The sequence below is a fragment of the Neoarius graeffei genome, chromosome 19, assembly GCF_027579695.1.
Source record: "Neoarius graeffei isolate fNeoGra1 chromosome 19, fNeoGra1.pri, whole genome shotgun sequence".
Classification (NCBI taxonomy): domain Eukaryota; kingdom Metazoa; phylum Chordata; class Actinopteri; order Siluriformes; family Ariidae; genus Neoarius; species Neoarius graeffei.
Window position 1 is genome coordinate 16,895,319 of NC_083587.1, and position 27,440 is coordinate 16,922,758.

At 40.7% G+C, this 27,440-nt stretch overlaps 1 protein-coding gene across 5 annotated transcripts in view; it reads right to left on the reverse strand.

Moving 5' to 3' along the window:
* ctnnd2a (catenin (cadherin-associated protein), delta 2a) overlaps positions 1-27,440 on the reverse strand; it is a 789,966-nt gene that overhangs the window by 607,096 nt on the left and 155,430 nt on the right. For all 5 annotated transcript variants that reach the window (XM_060899742.1, XM_060899744.1, XM_060899741.1 and 2 more), the window contains exon 5: positions 16,987-17,096. In XM_060899742.1, coding sequence (XP_060755725.1) covers positions 16,987-17,088 — 102 coding nt within the window. In that variant the 5' untranslated portion in view covers positions 17,089-17,096. The remainder of the gene's footprint in view (positions 1-16,986; positions 17,097-27,440) is intronic.

Genomic DNA, 27,440 nt, shown 5'->3' on the forward strand with positions numbered 1-27,440 from the left:
AAAATGAAAAAGTGAATAGCAAATATTCCTTTTTTATTGAACTTTATGAACATTTGTTCTGCCTCCATTTTCTTCTCTTTTCTTTAACTTTCAGCAGTCTGTAAAAAGAGAGCTCTGATTTCACATAAAATCTATTTGTACACAATCACACAGCAGATCTTTTACTATTTCAGGGCTCTGCATTAACTTTTGAAACCACTTGTCCTGTCGGGCAAGTTGAAAGGAAATTTACTTGTCCGAATGTGAAGTTGACTTGTCCGAAGAAAAATTTGAGAAACCCCCCCACAAATAAACTATTTGTAATAAATTAATTTCACCAGAATTACTTTAACACAAGCTATTCACTGCAGAAAAAAATTGGACTCCATCAATCATTAATTTATTTATGAGAAATTGAAAACCATAAAATTAAAATTATACAGTACATTTTCATTTTTAAATTATTAACTTTGAATATATATCCTCCACTGATTAATTGTTGTTGTCTAATTATTCAGCGTGGCTCCTGTATGGTATTTAATGGTTGCGATGAAAGTTGCGGTGTTTTTTAGGTTTTTGTTGCGATTACATTGCGGGACGAAGTGAAAGTTACAAGAAATTGTTGCGATTTTCTCTTTTTGTGATTAAAATTGAGTGATATGTTAAATATTAAGTTATTACTGAAAAACTATTGATTAAAAAAACAAAGACACTGAGAAATGGTCCTATAAACAACTTTACCAATATAAAAGATTACCAGGACTACAAAAATGCAGAAAAATAGGCTTTACTTATCCAAATGCACCTGTTGGTTCAAAAGTTAAAGTGCATAGAACCTCACAGCACAACATGAAGTTACCTTAAAATATAATGCCTCAGCTTTCATGTAAGAAAAAAAACTATTAACACTAGTACTGTGTGCAGGCAGTCTCTCCTGAAGACTAAATTAAACAATAATTATAAACTAATAAAATAAATGGCTCAGGCTTCATAGAAGAAAAAAAAAACAATTTGAACAGAATCTCACAGTATGATGCTGAAGCTGCCTAAACAATGGAAAATAAAATACCATTTTGGCAAAAACGTTGGCATCCATTAATTTCTTGTATTAAGTAAAAAAATAATGTAAAGTGCACACAGTCCTTCACTGTAAACATAACACACTTTCAGTAACAGAATTTAAGCCAACATAAACACTGACTCGCACATGCTGCTTCTCTTGAACGTATACACGGAAGTAAGGCGGAAGGTAGTTTGTCGACGTCACCTCAAGACGACGCCAAATCTCATCTCATCTCATCTCATTATCTGTAGCCGCTTTATCCTGTTCTACAGGGTCGCAGGCAAGCTGGAGCCTATCCCAGCTGACTACGGGCGAAAGGCGGGGTACACCCTGGACAAGTCGCCAGGTCATCACAGGGCTGACACATAGACACAGACAACCATTCACACTCGCATTCACACCTACGGTCAATTTAGAGTCACCAGTTAACCTAACCTGCATGTCTTTGGACTGTGGGGGAAACCGGAGCACCCGGAGGAAACCCACGCGGACACGGGGAGAACATGCAAACTCCACACAGAAAGGCCCTTGCCGGCCCCGGGGCTCGAACCCAGGACCTTTTTACTGTGAGGCAACAGCGCTAACCACTACACCACCGTGCCGCCCCACGACGCCAAATATTGGTCAAATTTGCGGGAAAGTTGCGGTGATTGGATATAATTGCAACACCGCCCTGAATTCACGGGGATTGGTTGAATTTGCGTTGAAGTTGCAAATCGCAACATTGCGAAATCCTAGAGGGTCTGGTAAACGACCGTTTACTTTTCAGCTCAAATACACGAAGCAGTATTGGCCGGTTTCGCAAGCGGAATATTGCGCATGTGCACATCGCTCTTTCCGAAGAGAAACATCCGGCGATTCATCAAAACAATATGTCGAGTGAGATGCTTCGGAAATCATGTGAATAAACTGATAAATTTGATATGTAACCTGAATATCAGCGTATTTTGGCACTTGTACGAATGGACAAGTAACTGAGACGATGAACTTGTCTGACATAAAGGATCACTTGTCCCGGACAAGCGGACAACCATTAATGTCGAGCCCTGCATTTAGATCTGTTCTTTTTTTGTGTTTTCACAGCATTAGAGCTGTGTTACTTCAACCTACGGTGAAGTCACGTGTATTCCTGTGTATATTATTGCCCCCTCTGCTGTCTACACAAAACAATTACAACAAGGATTACACAGAATGATAATTTTTTTTTAATTTCATCAATTCAAATCGGCATAAACTTGCACCGTGATTTATCATCACACAATATATTGTTATATCACATGCCTATCAAATATGAATATAGTGTCTTTTTTGTCCATATTTTTCTCAATTTTGACATTCTAATACCTCTTACTGTCTTCTTTAATATATTTCTTGATGCTGTGTCCTCATTCATGCTTTCAATAATAAAGCGTTCAGTGGTAAAATACTCCATTCTGATTGGTCGGAAGATTAAACAGCAGCTTTACAGGTTTATATTAATGTGCTCATAAACCATTTCAGGATATATTGTTATCAGTTATAAGTTATAATAATCAGCTTCTGGGTAGAAACAGTAAGTCTGCTCATCGATGATTATTCTTTTTGTCAATCTGTTATCATTTATGGTTATTATTATTTTTTTAATAATTACAAACTGGGAGGATGTAAGAATTTTGCACTTAATCATTTAAATTGTAAAATGTTCCAAGTTTGTTTTTGCTTTTCTGTGTTCAATATTTATTTATTAGTTTACAAATTTTGTTTTTAGCATTTTCAAGTGTAAAAAATATAAATTTTTGTAGACATTATATCAACCATTAAACAGTTTTTTATCCCCCGCTGGCCGAAAGGCCCGAAGGGGGATTACGTTGTGGCGATGTCCGTCCATCCGTCTGTCCTGGGAAGGGTGCTCACCTTCTGAAATCAAGTCCTCTCACAATTTTTGGAGAAATTTCATGAAACTTGACAGGATTCTTCGGGCAGCGCGGTGGTGTAGTGGTTAGCATGATCGCCTCACAGCAAGAAGGTTCTGGGTTCGAACCCAGCAGCCGGTAAGGGCCTTTCTGTGTGGAGTTTGCATGTTCTACCTGTGTCTGCGTGGGTTTCCTCCGGGTGCTCCGGTTTCCCCCACAATCCAAAGACATACAGTTAGGTTAACATGCGGTGGCCTTGGGCTGAGGTGCCCTTGAGCAAGGTACCTGACCCCTGACTGCTCCCCGGGTGCTCTGGTGTGGCTGCCCACTGCTCTGGGTGTGTGTTCACTGCTTCAGATGGGTCAAATGCAGAGGATGAATTTCACTGTGCTTGAAGTGTGCATGTGACGAATAAAGGTTTCTTCTTCTATATGTCGGTAATTCGCATATTGTAATATCGTTCAATTCAGTTGCATGTTACCAGAGTTACAGCTTTACAGAGTTACAGTTACAGTTACTAACAAAATTATACTTTGACAATTTCATGAAGGTGTGTTTTCCTTCTGAAATCAACTCCTCTCACAATCTTTGGACGAATTCCTTGAAGCTTGGTAAAAGGCCTTGTTATATGATGGTTGTACTTTGGCAATTTCTTCAAGGTGTGCTTGCTTTTTGAAATCAACTCCCTCATGCTGGCCAAAAGGCCCGAAGGGGGATTATGTCGTGGTGATGTCCGTCTGTCCCAGGAAGGGTACTCACCTTCTGAAATCAACTCCTCTCACAATTTTTTGAGGAATTTCACAAAACTTGACAGGATTCTTTCTTATATGTCGGTAATACGCATATTATAATTTCGTTCAATTCAGTTGCATTTTACCAGAGTTATGGCCGAGTTGTCAGTGGGGGATATTGTGCTCTCAGAGCACTCTTGTTTTTATTGCTGGCAGCTTGTGAGCAAACCTAAATATCATGATGCATCAGTATGCTGTATCGTAGAATAGCGATATGATATTTTTGCCATATGGCCCCTCCCCTAACAGCCATCTGTAATTCCCGCTGATTCGAGTTGTCACTGCAGACAACTTGGAAGATCAAACACAAGCAGGACAAAGAAGAACCTGCCATCTGCATCCCATTAATATTTATAGCATTTCTGTCTGCATCTTTATTCATATTTCTAAAATTCCCTGAGCACGTAGCTCAAGCTTGATGCCACTGTGAGTTCACGGAAACTCTTGGGAAACACAACAACAGCCAGGAATCAAGAGTCAGGAATAATCTGTATTCAAACAGACACTTGAACAGTTTTATGCGACATCAATGACTGTTCATTACCAACTTGAATATCAGTCTTGAAATATTTTTTTTAAATAAACAACGAAATGCACACGCTATTTGGCCAAAAGTTTGTGCACCCTGATCAGATGGTCTTGAACATCCCATTCCAGTTTTCCTGTTATAATAACCTCCGTCTTCTCTTCTGCTAAGTTTTTCCACTAGATTTTGGGGCGTGGCTGTGGGGATTTGTGTTCATTCAGTTCAGCTATAAGAGCAATAGTGAGATCAGGTTCTGATGTTGGGATGTTGAGGCACCAGTTCCAGTTCATCCCAAAGGTTTTCAGTGGAGTTGAGTTCAGTCAGGGCTCTGTGCAGGACACTCGAGTTCTTCACTCCAACCTTCACACACTATGTCTTCATGGAGCTCACTTTGTGCACAGGAGCATCATCATGCTGGAACAGGTTTAGGCCTCTTAGTCCCAGTGAGGGGAAACTGTTGTATTGTCCTACAGCGCACAGAGACGTTCTGTACAATTGTGTGCTTCAGGTCACAGTTTGGAGAAGAACCGCATACAAGTGTGATGGTCAGAGGTGCACATACTTTTGGCATTGCAGTGTAGCTCCTACATGTGGACTTAAAGTAACACTGATTATCATTTTGTAAGTGGGTGAATTTATGTCAGTGGAACATGGTCACATGGTCCACATTCTGACCAATCAAATGACACTCCAGTTGCTAGAGTTGAGGTAACAATGTGCAAGGATCAGTTTTTTATCGCCAAAGAAATCAGAGAACATGTTGGTGTGGGTGTGGTGTGCTCAGTAATACCCTGGTTCTTCAGCAATGAATACTACATCCTGCGAACTGATTGCCATTATTGCTGAATTATCCTGAAGGACACGCCCACACACAAACATGACAGAAGCGTTGTGTTTTTGACTTCTGAAATGCTCTCAGAAGCCCACAACATGTTCACTCTCACATCTTCACATCTAACTGTGGGTTTAAATTAAAGATCAGAATTGCTCATGACCATCCTGGCTCTTTGATTGCAGGCTGGATAACAGAGTGAGAAAGTCACTACTGGGATTGTAGTGCTTATGATAAAAGGCTTTCCAAAAAAGCACTACATGCTTATTGATTGATTTTGTGAAGGCCAAATACATGCCTCAATTACAAAAGTGTTTTTTTTTTAAAACATTAAATTAAAGCTTGTACACGGTGTGTAAAAGGGCCTGAGAGTCGGAGAAACCTGCTTTCATTCCAGTAATAAAAACATGCTTACAAAATAACGAGTTGTTTCAAGTGATCCAAAAAGGTGAAAGGCTTTTGATGAAACATTTAAAATAAAAAGAAATGACTGCTGCTTCTGTCAAGGATGAAACCTTTGATTTTCAACACACTCTTGAGTCACGACTGGGTTCCATTGATTTCGTTTTCTATGGACATTCAGGGAAAACGTTTACCATCCCTGTTTTAACAAGTGAACAATGAAAACACTGGAAAAAATGTTTCTGAATGCTCTGATGAAACAAAGTGTCGACTGTAAATCAAGGACGTTCTCCTCACTGTCAGGATGCACGTACTTACGGATGCAGGTGCGGGGGAGAGCGGGGAGAAGCAGACTGCAGACTGAGCCAAAACAAAGAGCAGGAATCAGAGTCAGAGTAACAGGCAGGGCTCGGTCAATCGGCAAGCAGGATAACACAGAGGAAAACAAGAGAGCGAGGTTGGGGACTGAACGTAGATAACAGTCTAAACATGGGAAGTCAGGCAGAAAGTAAACGGCTCGGCAAAGTTAGGCACGGAAACACTAAACAATACTTCGCGACGTGAGTGTGTGAAAGCTGGGCTTAAGTAGGCGAGGTGATTGCTGAGGAATGAGAAACAGGTGAAATGAGTAATCAGGTGACAGAGGGCGCCGTGACTCTTGGGTGTTGTAGTCCGGAGCAGCCATGTTTGGAGGCTGTTCCGAGCTTGCGTTTTTAACGCTATTACTGGCACTTACAGAAGTAAGCCCGGAGAACATGCGTTTTGTTGTAGCCATGTTGATTGCAAAGTGTAAATTTACAGAGTACTAACAACGACTAAAAACTCACAATTCCTGTATCTCTCAAGCCCTAAAGACCTCATTTCAAGATGTTCAATATGCAGTTGACTTTAATTTTGACTATTAAAAGCTAAAACCTGCACAAAGTGGCTTTAATTCATAACTGAAAACGTAGACCTGGCCGCTAATTGGTGCAACGTCAACCATAAACAAAACTACTCTGTAATTCTCTGCATTGTAGTTTTGCTAACGATAAATGCGTTTCATTTTTATTTTCTGATGATTTCTTTCTGTGGAAAATATTTTTATCGTCTACTGTCACCAAACCTATCCTCAAAAAACAAGCGTGCTCTGAGAGCACAATATCCACCGCTGGCAACTCGGCCATAACGCTGATAAAATGCGACTGAATTGAACGAAATTGCAATATGCGTATTACCGACATATAACAAAGAATCATGTCAAGTTTTGTGAAATTCCTCCAAAAATTGCGAGGGAAGTTGATTTCAGAAAGCAAGCACACCTTGATGAAATTGCCAAAGTACAAGTTTGTTAATAATCAAGGGCATAACTCTGGGAAAATTTACCCAAATTAAACGAAATTTCAATCTGCGTATAACTGTCATATAACAAAGCCTTTTGCCAAGTTTGGTGAAATTCCTCCACAAATTGTGAGAGAAGTTGATTTCAGAAGAACGTACACCCTCATGAAATTGTCAAAGGACAAGTTATTTAATCAAGGGTCAAAACTCGGAAAATTTTCACAAACGAAATTAAATCGCAATCTGCGTATTACCGTCATATAACAAGGCCTTTTGCCAAGCTTCGAGAAATTCATCCAAAAATTGTGAGAGGAGTTGATGTCAGAAGGAAAACACGTGCTCATGAAATTGTCAAATTATAAATTTGTTAATCAAGGGCTGTAACTCTGGGAAAATGTAACCCAACTGAATGAAATTACAATATGTGTATTACCGACATCTCATCTAATCTCATTATCTGTAGTCGCTTTATCCTGTTCTACAGGGTCGCAGGCAAGCTGGAGCCTATCCCAGCTGACTACGGGCGAAAGGCGGGGTACACCCTGGACAAGTCGCCAGGTCATCGCAGGGCTGACACATAGACACAGACAACCATTCACACTCACATTCACACCTACGGTCAATTTAGAGTCACCAGTTAACCTAACCTGCATGTCTTTGGACTGTGGGGGAAACTGGAGCACCTGAAGGAAAACCACACGGACACGGGGAGAATATGCAAACTCCGCACAGAAAGGCCCTCGCCGGCCACGGGGCTCGAACCCGGACCTTCTTGCTGTGAGGCGACAGCGCTAACCACTACACCACTGTGCCACCCTATTACCAACATATAACAAAGAATCCTGCCAAGTTTTCCTCCAAAAATTGTGAGAGGAGTTGATTTCAGAATGTGAGCACCCTTCCCGGGACAGACGGATGGACGGACATCGCCATGACATAATTCCCCTTCAGGCCTTTCGGCCAGCGGGGGATAAAAATGCAACATATCATCAGAAAAAAATGACAATCAGCCTGGTTTATCAAAATGCATACGATCAAATTTATTCGTAAAATGTTCACAGGAGCATTCACACAATTCATATCCTGCATATTGCGCAAGAGTATGTGTAAATTTTGTGGAAGCTGACTCACTCGTGCGAATCTCAATTGATCAGCTTCAAAATGTTTATTTGTCGAGGACTTACTGCAATTTTATATACGGATTGTGCTGCCGATATTTCTATTTATTGATTGATTTATTCATTCATTCATTTATCATTTTCAGTTTCATATTAATGACCTGACAGAAAGCAATTCCAAAAACAAGACCATAAAATACAAACAAGACTATCATTTGACTAGAATAAAAAGTAATGGCACCCCATAAAAAGACGAAGTATTACAACAGCAACATTACACCCACCCACCCCCCGCCCCAAAAAAACCTCTGCCATGACCGATTTTTTTTTTTTTGTATTTTCTCATCTAGTTTGACAAATCCTATGACATGTTCCTTGGTAGCCATGACTGACAGTTTCTTGACCCTCCTCCCTGATGTGAACAAGTCAACAATTGGTTGGAGTCAAACTCATGTCACCTGTCTCCCGATCGAGGCACGGCAAGAATTTATATCAGGATGATATGATTGTCTAATCTGACATGGCAAGCATAATGAGAGCGTAGTTAAATACAAATGCCATGAACATGACTGGCAATATGCAGTATGAGGCATTTGTTAACACAGACACATGAGTAAGAAGAAAATCAGAAAAGCTGATTGTAAATCATAAAATAATAATAATAATAATAATAATAATAATAATAATAATAATAATAATAAACTCTGGAGGGAATTTTTAAAAATTCAGTTTGGCCTGCGAAAAATTCATTAAAAGATAAATTCATCCCATTATTGACAACAGACATCATAAAATACTGAAAATATTATTCCATTAACAATGCATTATTACACATTCTGTTCTTACTTACAGTGCCTTGCAAAAGTATTCATCCCCCTCAGTGTTTGTCCTGATTTGTCGCATTACAAGCTGGAATTAAAATGGATTTTTGGAGGGTTAGTACTATTTGATTTACACAACACGCCTACAACTTTAAAGGTGATATTTGTTGCTTTATTGTGACACAAACAATAATTAAGATGAAAAAAACAGAAATCTGTAGTGTGCATAGGTATTCACCCCCCAAAGTCAATACTTTGTAGAGCCACCTTTTGCTGCAATTACAGCTGCAAGTCTCTTGGGGTATGTCTCTATTAGCTTAGCACATCTAGCTACTGGGATTTTTGCCCATTCCTCAAGGCAAAACTGCTCCAACTCCTTCAAGTTAGTGTGACGCAAGTTAGGGTTGCGTTGGTGTACAGCAATCTTCAACTTATGTCACAGATTCCCAATTGGATTGAGGTCTGGGCTTTGATGAGGCCATTCCAAGACATTTAAATGTTTCCCTTTAAACCACTCCAGTGTAGCTTTAGCAGTATGTTTAGGGTCATTGTCCTGCTGGAACATGAACCTTCATCCCAGTCTCAAACCTCTGGCTGACTCAAACAGGTTTTCCTCTGGAATTGCCCTGTATTTAGTGCTATCCATCATTCCTTCAGTCCTGACCAGCTTTCCTGTCCCTGCAGATGAAAAACATCCCCACAGCATGATGCTGCCACCACCATGCTTCACTGTAGGAATGGTGTTCTCAGGGTGCTGGGTTTGCACCACACATGGCGTCTCCCATGATGGCCAAAAAGATCAATTTTAGTCTCATTTGACCAGAGAATCTTCTTCCATGTGTTTGGGGAGTCTGCCACATGCTGTTGGGCAAACTACAAATGTGTTTTCATAAGCAATGACTTTTTTTCTGGCCAAACTTCCATAAAGCCCCACCCACTCTGTGGAGTGTATGGCTTAAAGTGGTCCTATGGACAGGTACTCCCATCTCCGCTGTGGATCTTTGCAGCTCCTTCAGTGTTATCTTTGGTGTCTTTGTTGCATCTCTGATTAATGCCCTCCTTGCCCGGTCTGTGAGTTTTGGTGGGCAGCCTTCTCTTGTCAGGTTTGTCGTGGTGCCATATTCTTTCCATTTTGCTATAATGGATTTAATGGTGCTCCGTGGGATATTCAAAGTTTGGGATATTTTTTATAACCCAACCCTGATCTATACTTCTCTACAACTTTGTCTCTGACCTGTTTGGAAGCTCCTTGGTTCTCATGTTGCTTGCTTAGTAAAAAGAAAGAAAGAAAGAAAGAAAGAAAGAAAGAAAGAAAGAAAGAAAGAAAGAAAGAAAGAAAGAAAGAAAGAAAGAAAGAAAGAAAGAACAACTTTATTCATCACACACTTGTGAAATTTCCTCTCAGCATTTAACCCATCTGAAGTAGTGAACACACACACATGAGCAATAAGCACACACATACCCAGAGCAGTGGGCAGCCATGCTAACAGCGCCCAGGGAGCAGTTGGGAGTTAGGTGCCTTGCTCAAGGGCACCTCAGCCCAAGGTCGTCCCATATTAACCTAACCTGCATATCTTTGGATTGTGGGGGAAACCAGAGCACCCGGAGAAAACCCACTCAGACACGAGGAGAACATACAAACTCCACACAGAAAGGCCCTTGCAGGCCGCTGGGTTCGAACCCAGAACCTTCTTGCTGTGAGGCGACCGTGCTAACCACTACACCAGTGTTGCAGTCAGGGTCCTTCCAGAATAGGTCGATTTATACAGACATCATGTGACAGATCATGTGATACTTTGATTGCACACAGGTGGATCTTAATCAACTAATTATGTGGCTTATGAAGTGAATTGGTTGGAGCAGCTCTTATTTAGGGGTTTCATACGAAAGGGGGTGAATACCTATGCACACTCCAGATTTCTGTTTTTTTCATCTTAATTATTGTTTGTGTATTGTTTGTGCCTTGCTTAGTAAAAAGAAAGAAAGAAAGAAAGAAAGAAAGAAAGAAAGAAAGAAAGAAAGAAAGAAAGAAGGTTTCTTTCATGGCACAATAAAACAACAATTTTCACCTTCAGAGTGGTAGGCATGGTGTGTAAATCAAATGGTGCTAACCCTCCAAAAATCCATTTTAATTCCAGTTTGTAATGCGACAAAACAGGACAAACACCAAGGGGGATGAATACTTTTGCAAAACACTGTAATTGCAGATTAAGCCCACAGACACTTTGCTAGTTTCATTGCTAAAGATGTTTTGTTATGAACCAAAGACAGACACTAACCATTTCCCTGCATCGTAATTGCCGAGGTAGTACTTCCTGTTTATACTGGATCGTGTTTCTGATTGGCTGCTGATGGTGAAATATGTCACTCTGTGCTAAAATTTGATCTACGATCACTTTAAAAATTATGTAGCTATGACACATCCATCCATTATCTGTAGCCGCTTATCCTGTTCTACAGGGTTGCAGGCAAGCTGGAGCCTATCCCAGCTGACTACGGGCGAAAGGCGGGGTACACCCTGGACAAGTCGCCAGGTCATCACAGGGCTGACACATAGACACAGACAACCATTCACACTCACATTCACACCTACGCTCAATTTAGAGTCACCAGTTAACCTAACCTGCATGCCTTTGGACTGTGGGGGAAACCGGAGCACCCGGAGGAAACCCACGCGGACACGGGGAGAACATGCAAACTCCGCACAGAAAGGCCCTCGCCGGCCACGGGGCTCGAACCCAGAACCTTCTTGCTGTGAGGCGACAGCGCTAACCACTACACCACCGTGCCACCCTATGACACATCTTAAATTAAATTTTACACAATATTACTTTGAAACTAAATCCTCTGAACGTATGGTTTTATGTTCAACTGGTGCTGAACTTTAATAATGAACTTTTTAGGACTTTCTCACTGTTAATATGTGCACAGAAACTTAAATGCCAATCTGAATCAAATGCATGAGACAGTAATCTGCATTAATGAATGTGAAATGTTAAGTACTGAATATTCTGTTTCACCGTGCAGAGCTCTCATCATCCTGGCACATGTCTGTCGTTCATTTTACCTTTGAGTCATAAAGAAAACTCCAATGTTACAACAGCAAATCATCATCAACTTTTACACGTATCGGAAAATCAACATTGAGCCTTTTATTAAAAAATAAAAAAACAGTGTTGAATATAACAGGTGCATTAATCAAATCCCAATGAAGTCATGGCACTCGTATGAAGATGCAGTATCAGCTGTGTCTGTTTTTAACACTTGTTCTTATTAAGGCTGCAGACTCAGCCATTTAAACTGTCTAAATATATCTTTGGGAGAGTCATACCTGGTGCAGAGAGCCTTTTTTATTTTGTGAAATAAAACCAGCAGCTGGTGTTGTGAAGGAAGCGACGAGGCGTCGGCGTGATATTTAACGATCGGGTGTCATTATTCAATAAAAACAGGTTGGCAGAGATTAAAATGAGAATGTAACAAGCGCCGTAGCTCAGTGGAGTCACTTTATTTTCGAGGTTGCATGAATAGTCGTTTTTACTTGACAACCAGCAAATTAAAACAAATCAACAAACAAATAAATGCATGACTTTTCCATGGATAAAGCAAAAACACTCATTTCATTGCTATCAAATGACAGCAAAGGTCATGTCAAACTACATTTAATTAACAGTCAGGCTACAAAATAGTTCCGATGCGATAAATAATAAACAAATATTAAACCTGGGTATCATATGGCTCTATTTAAGGACATGCCGATTCTTAAACTGTATTCGTGTGGACGAGCTGAGAGAAATCAATCGGAGATTGTTGATTGTGAAACTGAGTACGCAGCATGGAAGCTCATGTCTGTAAACAGAGCCCTGCTTATAGCTCGGTGACCCGATTGACTGGATGCAGTTTCTACTACAGCATTTCATAATACTGATAATGACCTGGGATTGGAAGTGCATCAATAGTGTCTCAAAATGTACAGGCACAAGAGCTTCCAGACCACCAGGGGGCGACGTAAAAAACATCTTTAAAAAAATATTTGCAAAAAAAGCATACTTTACCATTATTTTTCTCAAAAAGGTTTCATATCGTCTGGATCACGGTGCGCCCCCTTGTGGTGTGAAAAGAAAAGAAGCTGTATCTTGGATAACTAAATTTGGTAACTAATGTCAGAAGATAATGAAAAAGGAACAATTATGAAGCATTTGTATCTATCTGGGGTAGGAAAATGTGAAAAGAAAAAAAACAGGTCAGGAGAAAGAGAAAAAAAGACTGGTAATAAAATGAAATGGGGAAAAAAACAGATCAGAAAATGGAAAATGGAGTAAGTGGCTAACTATTGAACATCTAGATTAAAAACTGTTAGGCTAGCACACATTAAGTTGCCAGGCCATTACTATGAGCTACGTCAACAACAGCCCTGACTTTAAAGGTGAGTGAAGAGTCAATAACCTACACTTTTTTTTTCCCATAACTGTAACTCGGACAATTACAACCAGTGAAAAAGTGATACTCCTGAGTTGAAATGTTTGACCATGCTAAGTAGCGTAATGTCATTTGTTTTTCAGTTGCTATCAGAAAACATTATGAAAAGTTGTTCATTAAAGGTCCCATGGCATCGTTTTTTCATTAATTGTGCGGTGGTCTCTAGTATGAATGAATGCCCTGTGAGCCAGTTTTGGTGAAAAAAATGCTGTGGTTCTCCTGTTTCAGGCTGTTCTAGTTTGGTGGAGGAGCGGGTGGCGGGAGAGCGACATGATTTCAGCTCTTATCATTAATATTCATGACATGTAAACGTGTTACCTCTGATTTGCTAACAGCACTGTGACGCTACCTCCAGTGGGTCAGAACAAGTGGATGTGGGTGTCTTACTATGGCGAGAGAGAAGGAACAAACCGCGAAGGGAAAAATACCGCGCGCTGACGTCATTAAGGTGCGACGCGAGGAAATAAAATAAATTCAACAAATGTTTGGGTTTTTACTGAACAAACAAACAAATAAAATGAACGAGTGACTTAAAAAAAAAGAATGTGGGTGTCTTTGTAAAAACTGTTTTGATTGGCTATTATAACAGAGCATGCTGCATGCTTTTTGGTTTTGTAGCGCAGAGTACCTGGCTAACAGCAGGAAGCGGTTAGCTGCACAGCTAATGTAGCCATTGCAAGGCTAACACACTTATTTTAAAACACGGCAAAATGACTTAACAGTTATACACTTACTTGTTCGGTGTTTGTGGCTTATGCGGCAGGGATGCTTGGTCCGGACCCAGGCTTCAGTGACAGTTGATGTGCAAAAGTTGCCCTGTACTGTCCCAAGTTGTGGAAACATTCATCAGGAAAATGCTTCCGACAAACATACACCGTCTTACGTAGACTCGACGGCGTATTATTGGAGTAAATAAAATTAAGCCACTGCGTCTTCAGGGGCTCTCCCGTCGGCAGTAAAAACAGACTCCTTTCTGTGTTGTCACATCCATGTACAGCGCAATTTCCATGTTTGGTGGCAACTTTTGAGCTGGGCGGGCAATCCATACAGTGGGTGGGAATCCAGACGGGGGGCGTGGGGATCATCTCCCTTGCTGACGTAGTAAAGGGCGCCATTATCAACGCGCCATTTTGACACGCCATTCTCAAATGTTGACAAAGGGTGGGCATAGTTTGGTTTACACATTATGAAATTTCTAGCCACTGGCGTGACTTAAGAAGGTCAGAGGAACTCATTTTAACGTTAAAAAACCTCAGAAAGTGAAAATTTCATGCCATGGGACCTTTAAAGCCCTGAAATGTTAGCACTAAAAACGAGCACGAAACGTGCTGGAATTCACTACGATGCAGATTTAAAGGACAAAAAACAAACAAACTGTAAAAGGAATTCCTTTACAAGTGGGTGGTTGTAGCATTAAAAAAACAAGAAACAATCTCATGCATTCATCTTCACTCAGTACAGAGTCATAACGTTCCATTCAAGTACCGGTAAATATTTTCACACAACGTGTCGTTTACTTGAGAATTGGTTTCACTGAATACTTGCTGGTTTCACTGTTTTTTTCCCCCACCATCCTGACATCCACAATTAGTGAATAAATTCGTCAAATAAGCCACAAAACTTCTACTTAACGCATTAAAGTGTTTTACCTTCTTTCTGTAACAATATGAGTATAATATTCTCCCTCATGCGACTGTTTAGTCATATGTCACTCATTCACACCAATCCACGCTTCCTACTTTAATTCCTTTATCTCCATGTTAATCTCTTTCACACACACACACACACACACACACACACACACACACACACACACACACACACACACAATCTCTTGCAAAAGTATTCCTCCCTCTTGGTGTTTGTCCTGTTTGGCCACATTGCAAGCTGGAATTAGAATGGATTTTTTTGGAGGTAGGCACCATTTAATTTACACAACATGCTGACCACTTTAAAGGTGAAAATTGTTGTTTTATTGTGACACAAACAATAATTAAGATGAACAAACAGAAATCTGGAGTGTGCATAGGTATTTAACACCCCCCCCCCCAAAAAAAAAAAAAAAAAAGTCAATACTTTGTAGAGCCACCTTTTGCTGCAATTACAGCTGCAAGTCTCTTGGGGTATGTCTCTATTAGCTTAGCACATCTAGCTACTGGGATTTTTGCCCATTCCTCAAAGCAAAACTGCTCCAACTCCTTCAAGTTAAATGGGTTGCGTTGGTGTACAGCAATCTTCAAGTTATGTCACAGATTCTCAATTGGATTGAGGTCTGGGCTTTGATTAGACCGTTCTAAGACGTTTAAATGTTTCCCTTTAAACCACTTCAGTGTAGCTTTAGCAGTATGTTTAAGGTCATTGTCCTGCTGGAATGTGAACTTTCATCCCAGTCTCAAACCTCTGGCTGACTCAAACAGGTTTTCCTCCAGAAATGCCCTGTATTTAGTGCCATCCATCTTTCCTTCAGTCCTGACCAGCTTTCCTGTCCCTGCAGATGAAAAACATCCCCACAGCATGATGCTGCCACCACCATGCTTCACTGTAGGAATGGTGTTCTCAGGGTGTTGGGTTTGCATCACACATGGCATTTCTTATAATGGCCAAAAAGATCAATTTTAGTCTCATTTGACCAGAGAATCTTCTTCCATGTGTTTGGTTTGGGGAGTCTGCCACATGCTGTTGGGCAAACTCCAAACATGTTTTCTTCAGCAGTGGCTTTTTTCTGGCGACTCTTCCATAAAGTCCCACTCTGTGGAGTGTATGGCTTAAAGTGATCCTATGGACAGATACTCCCATCTCCGCTGTGGATCTTTGCAGCTCCTTCAGTGTTATGTTTGGTGTTTTTTGTTGCATCTCTGATTAATGCCCTCCTTGCCCGGTCTGTGAGTTTTGGTGGGCAGGGCCTTCTCTTGTCAGGTTTGAAGTGGTGCCATATTCTTTCCATTTTGCTATACTGGATTTAATGGTGCTCCGTGGGATATTCAAAGTTTGGGATATTTTTTATGACCCAACCCTGATCTATACTTCTCCATAACTTTGTCTCTGACCTGTTTGGAGGCTCCTTGGTTCTCATGTTGCTTGCTTAGTAGTGTAGCAGAGTCAGGGTCCTTCCAGAACAGGGTGATTTATACAGACATCATGTGACAGATCATGTGACACTTTGATTGCACACAGATGGATCTTAATCAACTAATTATGTGACTTATGAAGTGAATTGGTTGAAGCAGCTCTTATTTAGGGGTTTCATATGAAAGGGGGTGAATACTTATGCACACTCCAGATTTCTGTTTTTTTTTTCATCTTAATTATTGTTTGTGTCAAAATTAAAAAAACCAATGTGCACCTTTAAAGTGGTAGGCGTGTTGTGTAAATCAAATGGTGCTAACCCTCCAAAAATCCATTTTAATTCCAGCTTGTAATGCGACAAAACAGGACAAACACCAAGGGGAATGAATACTTTTGCAAGACACTGTATACACACACACGCTGTATTTCCCTACAGTATTTGCCTCAGAGTTTATTTCATCATCTTCTCATTTAAAAAAAAAAGAAAAAGCAAGCAGTGCTTTCCACAGAGCTTGAAGAACTGCCTTTCTTGACCCTTTTAACGTCTCTCACTCTCAGCAGCGTTAAAGCTTGACACTAAAATTCAAAGATAAACACGCTCAGATCATGTGCGTGACCCGCGATACCATGGTTGACCTGGATCAGAATTCAACATGTGGTACAGGAAACAGCTGATGAGAACGCTACGCTCGGTTCCTACCTGCTCTTTCACTGATGCCAGGATGGCTGAAGCAGCCTCGGATTCGCTTCTGTCCCCAGTGGAGGCGTTCTCAGATTCAGCAGGCTGATCGGGAACTGGCATGTCTCAACCTGCAGTGAGAAATGTGGTGACATTTTATTTGTATCGCACTTAAAAAAACCAGACAAAACATCTTTACAGAAATCCAGGTGGACATTTAGATCCCTCATAGCGGTGAGGAAAAACTCCATGAGACAAAACAAAGAAGAAACCTTGAGAGGAACTGGGCTCATCAGGGAGAGATGGGACAGAGTGATTATAAATCATTACAGTCCTGGGATGAGCAACAGGAATGGAATTTATGATTACAGCAGCAGCTCGTAGGTTAAAATCTACATCATTCTGTTCTGAAAAGGACTGAAGTTGATGGATCACAGTGACATTGAACATCATCTTGACTGAGAAAAACAAGAGTGCTCTGAGAGCACAATATCCACCGCTGGCAACTTGGCCATAACTCTGATAAAATGCGACTGAATTGAACGAAACTGCAATATGCGTATTACCGACAACAAAGAATGAAGTAAAGTTTTGTGAAATTCCTCCAAAAATTGTGAGGGTAGTTGATTTCAGAAAGCAAGTGCACCCTGATGAAATTGCTAAAGTACATGTTTGTTAATACAAGTTTGAACTTGTTAAAAGTACAAGTTTGTTAAGACGAACAGGCTAAACTGACTGTCTGCTAGCTGCACAGAGTCGTCACTCAGGGTCCACTACATCGAGACTGTGTCTGTTCCCCGAGCTCAACAAAAAGGTAGAAATATTCAGAGAGTTTGCTCCAGTAACCTAATCAATATAAAATTAGATCATACTGACTGTACAGCCGCTGCCAGCACCTTTGATCTAAAGGTGGGGCTATTAAATATTAGATCTCTTACATCTAAAGCGCTAATGGTTAATGAACTTATGACTGATCAGGAGTTTAATGGCGTTGCGATTATTTATAATGATTATCTAGGTGTAACACAAAAACCTGGTTATAAATTTAATACATTTGAAGTTCTTCATACTCATATAATGTATGTAGCCTCGAAAAATAAGTCTACCCAGTCAATTCCATTGCTTATTATTTACAGGCCCCCGGGCCATATTCTGAGTTTCTTTCTGAATTTGCAGATTTTATCTCAGATCTGGTTATTTCCTTAGACAAAGCTTTAGTTGTCGGAGATTTTAATATTCACTTCGATAACCCAGAAGACCCTTTAAAAACAGCGTTTGTGTCCATTTTAGATTCAGTAAGGGCTAATCAGAATGTCATAGGACCGACCCATAATGGTGGTCACACCCTCAATCTAATACTAACATTCGGGTTAAACGTAGACAATATTGTCACACTTCCACAGTCTGAAGTTATCTCAGATCATTATCTCATCTCATTCAAAATATGTCTGAGTAATTATATATGCACCTCACCACGCTACTGTATTAAACGTACATTCACGTCAACTACTGCACAGAGCTTTATAAATGCTCTCCCAGAGTTATCATCTTTGATTGGGTCACTGTCAGCCCCTGCAGAACTTGATCAGGCAACTGAATGCTTCGAGTCAACGTTCCGCCATACCTTATTAGATAATGTAGCTCCTCTAAAAAGGAAAATGGTCAGAGACAAAAAATTAGCACCCTGGTATAATGATGGCACTTGCACTTTAAAACAGACCACTCGAAAATTGGAATGTAAATGGCATCAAACAAAATTGGTAGTGTTCAAATTAGCATGGAAGGAGAGCTTCCTGAAGTATAGAAAAGCTCTTAGTGCTGCGAGATCAACATATCTCTCCTCCCTAATAGAAGATGACAAAAATAATCCTAGATTCCTCTTTAATACTGTAGCAAAATTAACCAGGAATAAGTCCACTATAGACACATGCACACCTGCAGTATATAATAGTAACGATTTCATGAATTTTTTTAATGACAAAATTGAGAATATCCGACAAAAAATTCAAACTACTAATTTAAGGTCAGACAATGAAAGTGACCTTGTAGTTAACTATATAACTCTATCAGATCATCAGTTAGAATGTTTTACTCCCCTTAGAGAAACTGAATTGCTTTCATTAATCTAGGCATCAAAAGTCTCAACTTGTGTACTAGATCCCTTACCTACACGTCTATTCAAACAGATAATACCTGAAGTAATTGAACCGCTTCTAAAAATAATAAATTCTTCTCTTACGATTGGCTATGTACCCAAATCCTTTAAACTAGCAGTCATCAAACCCCTGATTAAAAAACCTGACCTTGATCCCTGTCAGCTGTCCAATTATCGGCCAATATCAAACCTCCCCTTTATCTCCAAGATCCTTGAAAAAGCTGTGGCACAGCAGTTATGCTCATATTTACATAGGAATAACATCCATGAAATGCATCAGTCAGGATTTAGACCTCATCATAGCACAGAGACAGCACTGGTTAAAGTAGTAAACGACTTACTGTTGGCGTCTGATCAGGGCTGTGTCTCGCTGCTTGTGTTACTTGACCTTAGTGCAGCATTTGATACCACTGATCATTATATTCTTCTGGATAGACTAGAAAATGTTGTGGGAGTTAAGGGAACGGCCCTCTCCTGGCTCAGCTCTTATTTAACTGATCGTTATCAGTATGTTGATATAAATGGTGATATTTCTAGACGTACTGAGGTAAAGTTTGGTGTTTCACAAGGTTCTGTCTTGGGTCCACTGCTTTTTTCTCTATATATGTTACCTCTGGGCGATATTATTCATAAACATTGTAGTAGTTTCCACTGTTATGCTGATGACACACAGTTGTGTGTTTCTGCAAAACCTGATGAGAGACACCAGCTTAATAGAATTGAGGAATGTGTTAAGGACATTAGACACTGGATGCTTATTTGCTTAACTCTGACAAGACTGAAGTACTTGTACTAGGACCGCATGCAGCGAGAAGTAAGTTTTCTGATTACACAGTAACTCTGGATGGCCTTTCTGTTTCTTCACGTGCAGCAGTAAAAGACCTCGGAGTGATTATTGGCCCCAGTCTTTCATTCGAAACTCACATTGATAACATTACCCGGATAGCTTTATTTCATCTCAGAAACATTGCTAAGATAAAAAATTTAATGTCACTACATGACGCGGAAAAACTAGTTCATGCTTTCGTTACCTCCAGGTTGGATTATTGTAATGCCTTACTGTCTGGATGTTCCAATAAGTGCATAAACAAGCTCCAGTTAGTTCAAAGTGCAGCAGCAAGAGTCCTTACTAGAACTAGAAAATATGACCACATCACGCCTGTCTTATCCACACTGCATTGGCTCCCAATCAAATTTCGTATTGATTATAAAATACTACTATTGACCTTTAAAGCACTAAATGGTCTCGCACCACAGTACCTGAGTGAACTTCTGGTCCTCTATGACCTGCCACGTCTACGTAGATCAAAAGGTGCAGGCTATCTGCTGGTACCTCGTATAGTGAAGGCTACATCAGGGGGCAGAGCCTTTTCTTACAAAGCTCCACAGTTATGGAACAGCCTTCCAAGTAATGTTCAGGAATCAGACACAGTCTCAGTGTTAAGTCTAGGCTGAAAACATATCTGTTTAGTCAAGCCTTTTGTTAATGGTGTTTATGAGGTCAAGGTGTAGATCTAGAGGGTCCTCAGACAGAGTGTTTTGGTAAACTGGGATGTATGGATGCTGTCAGTCCCCACTCGCTTGCTCACTCGAGTTTGTTGACGGTGTAGTGGCTGCTGCTTTATGTCCCGGGGCTCCCTCATGCCTGTGTTACCTTCTGGCTCTCCCTTTTTAGTTATGCTGTCATAGTTAGTTGCCGGAGTCCCTGCTTGTACTCAGTGCAATATGTATACTGTTCCTACTTATTCAGGTGTTATTGGGCATACCTAACAACCTGTGTTTTCTCCCCCCCCCCAAATCTGTCCCTCTGAGTTACATGGAGTCAACAGGAAATCTTTTGGTGGAGAGGGTGGAGACCTCGACTGGCTATCGTAGCCTGCAGGGAATCGGCCGTCAGACATTCTGTCGCATGTCCCAGACCCGGTGAAATGTAACTGAATTGTCTTGGCCAGCCCTAAGGGTCCCATCTGCATCCCATCCTTGCTGAGGAGTGTGCTCCCATCACCCAATCAAGCATCCAGCCAGAGCAGGTCATGATATTTTTTAACCATATAAACATGCCATTGTTGTGTGTTATGCCTGATGTCAAGACTCTCGTCTCTGCGAGCCTACCACACAGACTTAATACTTGTGTCATTTTTAGGGCATACCTAACAACCTGTGTTTTCTCCCCCCCCCCAATCTGTCCCTCTGAGTTACATGTTGGTCCTGAGAGTGAGATGCTGACCTCTTCTGCCCCTCAGACCTGCCTGATCCATCCTGGTGCCCTGTGTCTGGTTGGAGTTTTATCGCATTGCTCCTGTGGAGGACGGCCCCATGAGGACAGTTGAAAGTTACACCTGGAGGATGCTCTGGACTCTTACAGTAATGCTTTTATGGCTGAGGACTACAGTTGACTTGCTAACTTTAGGACTGCAGTAGTCATGAATAGTTTTGCACTCAAGTTTCCATCAATGAAGAGTTACAACATCAACGAAACTGTCTTCATGTTAAAACTGTTAATATTATAGTCATGCTGTCTGTTGTTGCCCAAATGAGGATGGGTTCCCTTTTGAGTCTGGTTCCTCTCGCGGTTTCTTCCTCATGTCGTCTGAGGGAGTTTTTCCTTGCCACCATTGCCACAGGCTTGCTCATTGGGGATAGATTAGAGACAAAATTAGCTCATGTTTTAAGTCGTTCAAATTCTGTAAAGCTGCTTTGCGACAATGTTTATTGTTAAAAGCGCTATACAAATAAACTTGACTTGACTTGTTAATAATCAAGGGCATAACTCTGGAAAAATTTACCCAAATTAAACGAAATTTCAATATGCGTATAACTGTCATATAACAAAGCCTTTTGCCAAGTTTGCTGAAATTCCTCCACAAACTGTGAGAGGAGCTGATTTCAGAAGAACCTACACCCTCATGAAATTGTCAAAGTACAAGTTATTTAATCAAGGCTCAAAACTCTGGGAAATTTTTCACAAACGAAATTAAATTGCAATTTGCATATTACCGTCAAGTAACAAGGCCTTTTGCCAAGCTTTGAGAAATTTGTCCAAAAATTGTGAGAGGAGTTGATTTCAGAAGGTGAGCACCCTTCCCGGGACGGACGGACATCGCCAAGACATAATCCCCCTTTGGGCCTTTCGGCAGCGAGGGATAAAAAGTTACCCATTTTGTCCAAGTAGTTTTCCATTACTCACCTGAAAATATAATATCTGAGTCAATATGTAGAGCCTCCATGTATAATAGCATTACATTTGTTTATTTGTTTACTAGTGACCTTGTCATTTTGTGTCATAATATTCCTTTGAAATGACTGTCTTGTTAATCATGATATTTTTCTTATTTTTAATTCATGCTTTTTTTCAATGACCATAAGTACAAAAACAAAAATTATTACAATTCATGCAAGAGTACAAAATGGTATTACTAATTATCATTAATTAAACGATTACTAAATTAATTCATCCAGGACTTTATGGTTTTGTTCTTATTCTTGTTGCTGCTGTTTTTCACTTTACATTTTTCAGTCCAGAATGTTTTTAACTTCAGTTTCGAACAGGAAGTTTCCTTTCGACACATGACTAAACATGACCAGAACAGATTGTACGAACGGCAGAAAGCGTAAGACGGACTGACACTGGAGACTCCTTCCAGAAAGGTTAAATAAACGTCTTAATTTCTTTACACATGTCAATGATTACGCACATTTATTATTTGTGTTAGGTGAGATGGAATGTCTACTATGCAAGTTACTATAGCAACGATAACGTATTCGATAACGTCTTCCATGCACTGTGTAATGATTTCCAAATAAAATTCCCCAGTTTTACTCCACAGCATTAACAACCTTCGGCATTAGTAGTGCAGTACAGTACAGGTGAGTTATTACCTGAGCTTCAGAAGCGTAATTTCTGACTGCAGCTCCTATCTATGAAACGTATAATTCCCTGTGACATTAATACACCTCACTTGGCACATCTTCCAGACATTTATGAGGATAACTCCAGTGAAATTAGAGTGTATAAATAAAATCATTAGACAGTATGAATGTTCATAAAGGTACAGAGCTGACCATCGTTTAAAAGCCTCTGTCTATTTTCCTTCCTGTCTTCTTTTCCCTCCACCTCCCTCATAACACCGTGTTTATTACACCCGAAAGCAGACGTGCAAGTGTCAGACTTTGGAAAATGATGATTGATAAAAGCAGTAGAGCATCTGTATCGATTAGACGTGAGCTCCACATAATAACGAAGGCATTAGCAGTGCTCCCTCGACGTAAACACACAGACCATGACAAATGGTCATGCAGGACATTTTCGCACCGCTTTCTATCACGTTCATCGGCTGAAGCGGCCCAGCCTGCCAACTTAGTGCCTCCCCTAATAAAGATGGCTTACCTCATCTTGCAAGATAGTGGGCCTCCACCGAGCTTTCAGAAAAATCTAATTATACCTACTTACAGTGCAATTTCCAAGGTGTTTATCCAGCTCCATCTTCTCTTCGTGATATAATTCCCCCTGCAGCCTATCCACACACAGAGCAGAATTCTCAGCACTAACAACTTCAACGGCTTTGGCTCCCATCAGCGTTTCCACAGATCTCACACACACACACAAACACACACCAGGAAATCATTTGGGCCTGGTCTACAACCGGAATACTGAGGATCAAGGCTTGATCTGGGAATCTGATCTTCACATCATTTATTGGTCAGTTTTTACTTCTCACTTCAAATTATCTCAATGTCACCTGACAGAGCTTTTGAATCAAGGTAAAATTTTTCCCTCCAAATCATTAAATCACCTATTCTTCAAGAATCGGCAGCTCAGCTAAATTCTGACAGGTCGGATTTACAGGTCTACTTGTCTTGTTTCATGCCCTGGATCCAGGCTTGTAGTCCTCGAGTCCGATTCATGCCCTTATTTTAAGGACTCGTGACTTGACTTGGACTCGAGCACTGATGACTTGGACTCAAACTCGTGCATTCGGACTCGTAAATTGGAGACGTAATATGCCTTGTAACATGCCATAATAATCTGGCATAAGATATTTATATCTACATTAATTTTTATACTAATTTTGTGCAAGAGAATGCATATTCACCTGTTCATACGTCATGTTCAGGAACAAACTAACGTTAACGGCACTAAAATGCCTGGAGAGACGCCCCTAGGATTGTCCGCTTTGCCTATACAGGCTTCTCATGCACTGCTACGTGTTCCATATGTAAAAGAACTCTCGAGGAGATGATGCGGACAACCTCGAACTTCAATCCTCATTTGGCCAGAGAAGGAAGTAACCCGCTATGTTCATTGCTCTGTTGATAGTGGGGCTTGCTGAGCGATGAACTAGCTTGTGTTAACCCTCTCTCATGTTATTTGCCCTGTTGATAGTGGGAGGGGCTTGTTGAGCAATGAACAAGCTTTTTATCTGTAGCCTGTTAACTACAATGGGGCAGTCGAGCAGTGACGTTAGTCCAACACAGTAGCAGAGACGCTTTCACATAAAGGCAGAAACAGCCACCGTCAAATGGTGCGGTTGGGGTCTTGTTCTCGGACTCGACTCACATCAATAGTGGACTCGACTTGAAATTTTCTTTAATCACTCGGACATGAACACTGGGGACACGAAACTGGACTCAGACTCAAGGTTTACTGACTCGACTACAACAATACCTGGATCTCCACAAGGATGTGTTTTAGTCCGTCTTATTTTTATGCACAATATACACTACCGTTCAAAAGTTTGGGGTCACTCTGAAATTTCCTTATTTTTGAAAGAAAAGCACTGTTCTTTCCAATGAAGATCACTTTAAACTAATCAGAAATACACTCTATACATTGCTAATGTGGTAAATGACTATTCTAGCTGCAAATGTCTGGTTTTTGGTGCAATATCTACATACAGTGGGGCAAAAAAGTATTTAGTCAGTCACCAATTGTGCAACTTCTCCCACTTAAAAAGATGAGAGAGGCCTGTAATTTTCATCATAGGTATACCTCAACTATAAATGAGAAAAAAAAATCCAGAAAATCACATTGTCTGATTTTTAAAGAATTTATTTGCAAATTATGGTGGAAAATAAGTATTTGGTCAATAACAAAAGTTCATCTCAATACTTTGTTATATACCCTTTGTTGGCAATGACAGAGATCAAACGTTTTCTGTAAGTCTTCACAAGGTTTTCACACACTGTTGCTGGTATTTTGGCCCATTCCTCCATGCAGATCTCCTCTAGGGCAGTGATGTTTTGGGGCTGTCGCTGGGCAACACGGACTTTCAACTCCCTCCAAAGATTTTCTATGGGGTTGAGATCTGGAGACTGGCTAGGCCACTCAAGGACCTTGAAATGCTTCTTACGAAGCCACTCCTTCATTGCCCGGGCGGTGTGTTTGGGATCATTGTCATGCTGAAAGACCCAGCCACATTTCATCTTCAATGCCCTTGCTGATGGAAGGAGATTTTCACTCAAAATCTCACGATACATGATCCCATTCATTCTTTCCTTTACACGGATCAGTCGTCCTGGTCCCTTTGCAGAAAAACAGCCCCAAAGCGTGATGTTTCCACCCCCATGCTTCACAGTAGGTATGGTGTTCTTTGGATGCAACTCCGCATTCTTTCTCCTCCAAACACGACAAGTTGAGTTTTTACCAAAAAGTTCTATTTTGGTTTCGTCTGACCATATGACATTCTCCCAACCCTCTTCTGGATCATCCAAATGCTCTCTAGCAAACTTCAGACGGGCCTGGACATGTACTGGCTTAAGCAGGGGGACACGTCTGGCACTGCAGGATTTGAGTCCCTGGTGGCGTAGTGTGTTACTGATGGTAGCCTTTGTTACTTTGGTCCCAGCTCTCTGCAGGTCATTCACTAGGTCCCCCCGTGTGGTTCTGGGATTTTTGCTCACCGTCCTTGCAGGGGTGATAGCGTTCCGGCACCGCGCCGGATTTCCGGCGTACCGTGGCTGGGGAAAAAAAAAAAATCTAGTTCGCCCATTGTCCTGTGTCATTCTGAGATGCGCATTTAGACAGTAAAGGGAATTCGCATGATATGGAACTAGTGGGAAAAAAGTGCTGTCACGGCACGAATTAGACCCTCAGAGGGTCTAATTCGTGCCGTGACGGCACTTTTTTCCCACTAGTTCCATATCATGCGAATTCCCTTTACTGTCTATCTGCACATCTCAGAATGACACAGGACAATGGGCGAACTAGATTTTTTTTTTTCCCCAGCCATGGTACGCCGGAAATCCGGCGCGGCGCCGGAACGCTATCACCCCTGTTCTTGTGATCATTTTGACCCCACAGGGTGAGATCTTGCGTGGAGCCCCAGATCGAGGGAGATTATCAGTGGTCTTGTATGTCTTCCATTTTCTAATAATTGCTCCCACAGTTGATTTCTTCACACCAAGCTGCTTACCTATTGCAGATTCAGTCTTCCCAGCCTGGTGCAGGTCTACAATTTTGTTTCTGGTGTGCTTTGACAGCTCTTTGGTCTTGGCCATAGTGGAGTTTGGAGTGTGACAGTTTGAGGTTGTGGACAGGTGTCTTTTATACTGATAACGAGTTCAAACAGGTGCCATTAATACAGGTAACGAGTGGAGGACAGAGGAGCCTCTTAAAGAAGTTGTTACAGGTCTGTGAGAGCCAGAAATCTTGCTTGTTTGTAGGTGACCAAATACTTATTTTACCGAGGAATTTACCAATTAATTCATTAAAAATCCTACAATGTGATTTCCTGGATTCTTTCCCCCATTCTGTCTCTCATAGTTGAAGTGTACCTATGATGAAAATTACAGGCCTCTCTCATCTTTTTAAGTGGGAGAACTTGCACAATTGGTGGCTGACTAAATACTTTTTTGCCCCACTGTAGGTGTATAGAGGCCCATTTCCAGCAACTCTCACTCCAGTGTTCTAATGGTACAATGTGTTTGCTCATTGCCTCAGAAGGCTAATGGATGATTAGAAAACCCTTGTACAATCATGTTAGCACAGTTGAAAACAGTTTAGCTCTTTAGAGAAGCTATAAAACTGACCTTCCTTTGAGCAGATTGAGTTTCTGGAGCATCACATTTGTGGGGTCGATTAAATGCTCAAAATGGCCAGAAAAATGTCTTGACTATATTTTCTATTCATTTTACAACTTATGGTGGTAAATAAAAGTGTGACTTTTCATGGAAAACACAAAATTGTCTGGGTGACCCCAAACTTTTGAACGGTAGTGTCAATTTGCATTAAGGCAGGATTTTTTAAAATAATAATAATAATAATAATAATAATAATAATTACTCCTTTTTTTCTTCTCTTCACAAAAACATTATGATTTTG